At 61.0% G+C, this 1476-nt stretch overlaps 1 protein-coding gene across 1 annotated transcript in view; it reads right to left on the minus strand.

The window, feature by feature from the left end:
- Positions 1 to 1476, minus strand: part of CCDC57 (coiled-coil domain containing 57) — an 11927-nt gene that overhangs the window by 4716 nt on the left and 5735 nt on the right. The window contains exon 8 of the mRNA XM_015559889.1: positions 1431 to 1468. Coding sequence (XP_015415375.1) covers positions 1431 to 1468 — 38 coding nt within the window. The remainder of the gene's footprint in view (positions 1 to 1430; positions 1469 to 1476) is intronic.

The raw sequence follows: 1476 nt of genomic DNA on the forward strand, positions 1-1476 counted from the left end.
TGATGGGGGTGTGCCTGCCTCTCGGGCCGCCCTCGCGCCTCGCCTCGCCTCGCCTGGCACAGCACTCCACGTGGACATTCAGCGCGCACTTTCAAACTGAATAGTTAAATGAGGGTCTGTAACAGGGGTGGGCAAACTTTCTGACTCGAGGGCCACAATAGGTTCTTAAACTGGCCCGGAGGGCCGGAACAAAAGCATGGATGGAGTGTTTGTGTGAACTAATATAAATTCAAAGTAAGCATCATTACATAAAAGGGTACGGTCTTTTTTTTTTAGTTTTATTCATTTCAAACGGGCTGGATCCAGCCCGCGGACCGTAGTTTGCCCACGGCTGGTCTATAATGACCTTATGTTCCCTGGTAAAATCACCAAAAACTGGGTAGATGTCACAAGAAGAAAGCCGTTAGAGGCGGGGAGGGGAGGGGAGGAGGCCGCAGACCTGGGAGGGGCCATGCCGCACCATCAGCCACACACTGCGAGCGAGACTCGCTCAGTTTCCCCGACCACCCCCCCCACCGGCCCACTGAGCGGGTCGCACGACCATCCAACATCGGCACCTAAGGAAGCGCCTGAGCAAGCTGCGCCCCCTGGTCTTTGTTGTCAAAGCCGCTGTTCCTTTGGCAGAGAGGACATTTGGCAAAGGATTCCCAGTGGAGAAGCGACAGCAGCCCAAGGGAAAAGCGGTTCGGAGCAGGTCAGCACTGCAGTGAGTTATTCAATTACCTCCCGAACACAGCGGGGACGAGCGCTCAGTCCCAGTGCCCATTACCAAGGTCCCCGCCGCTTCTCCCTGGACGCCTGGCGCCGTGGGACCGAGGTGGCTGGGAAGCGGGAAGAAAGCCGGGCTTAAAGGAACCAGCTAAGGGAGAGGCGGGGCCCACTGGGGCATCTGCTGTGGACAACAGGCTGGCGGTTCCTCACAAGCAAATGACTTCCCACCAGCCCAGCCCTCCCTCCTCTGGGCCCAGACTCCACAGAGCGGAGAGAAGACCCAAACAGACCCCCGGCGTGCTCACAGCACAGCTCCCCGGCAGCCAGAGGGTGGGGACCCCACGCCCATCACCGATGCTGGGTAAACAAAAGGCGCCCCTCCACAGGGAAACCTGGCCCGTGACAGCAGGACGCCTGGAGGACATGCGCTCAGGGAAGTGAGCCGACACAGGACACAGCGTGACCCACCGGCAGGCGGTCCCTCAAGAGCCAGGCTTGACAGCGGGAGCAGGTGGGGGCTGGGCTGGGTGGGCGGAGTGCTTGGGGACAGGCTCAGTCAGGGGACAGGCTCCGAGGGCGGAGCGTGGTGCTCAGTGCCAGGTGCTCTCCATTCAACACCACAAGCCGAGGCGCCCCTTCACGCGCACCAACTGCACCATCTCACGCCCGCACTGTACAGTGACCCACGCCCCTTCCCGGGGCCACAGCCCCCCACTCACCTGTCCATGGCGGCGTCCTTCTCCTTCAGGGCCTCCGCCTGCCTCC

Source organism: Myotis davidii, unplaced genomic scaffold (assembly GCF_000327345.1).
Source record: "Myotis davidii unplaced genomic scaffold, ASM32734v1 scaffold211, whole genome shotgun sequence".
NCBI lineage: Eukaryota > Metazoa > Chordata > Mammalia > Chiroptera > Vespertilionidae > Myotis > Myotis davidii.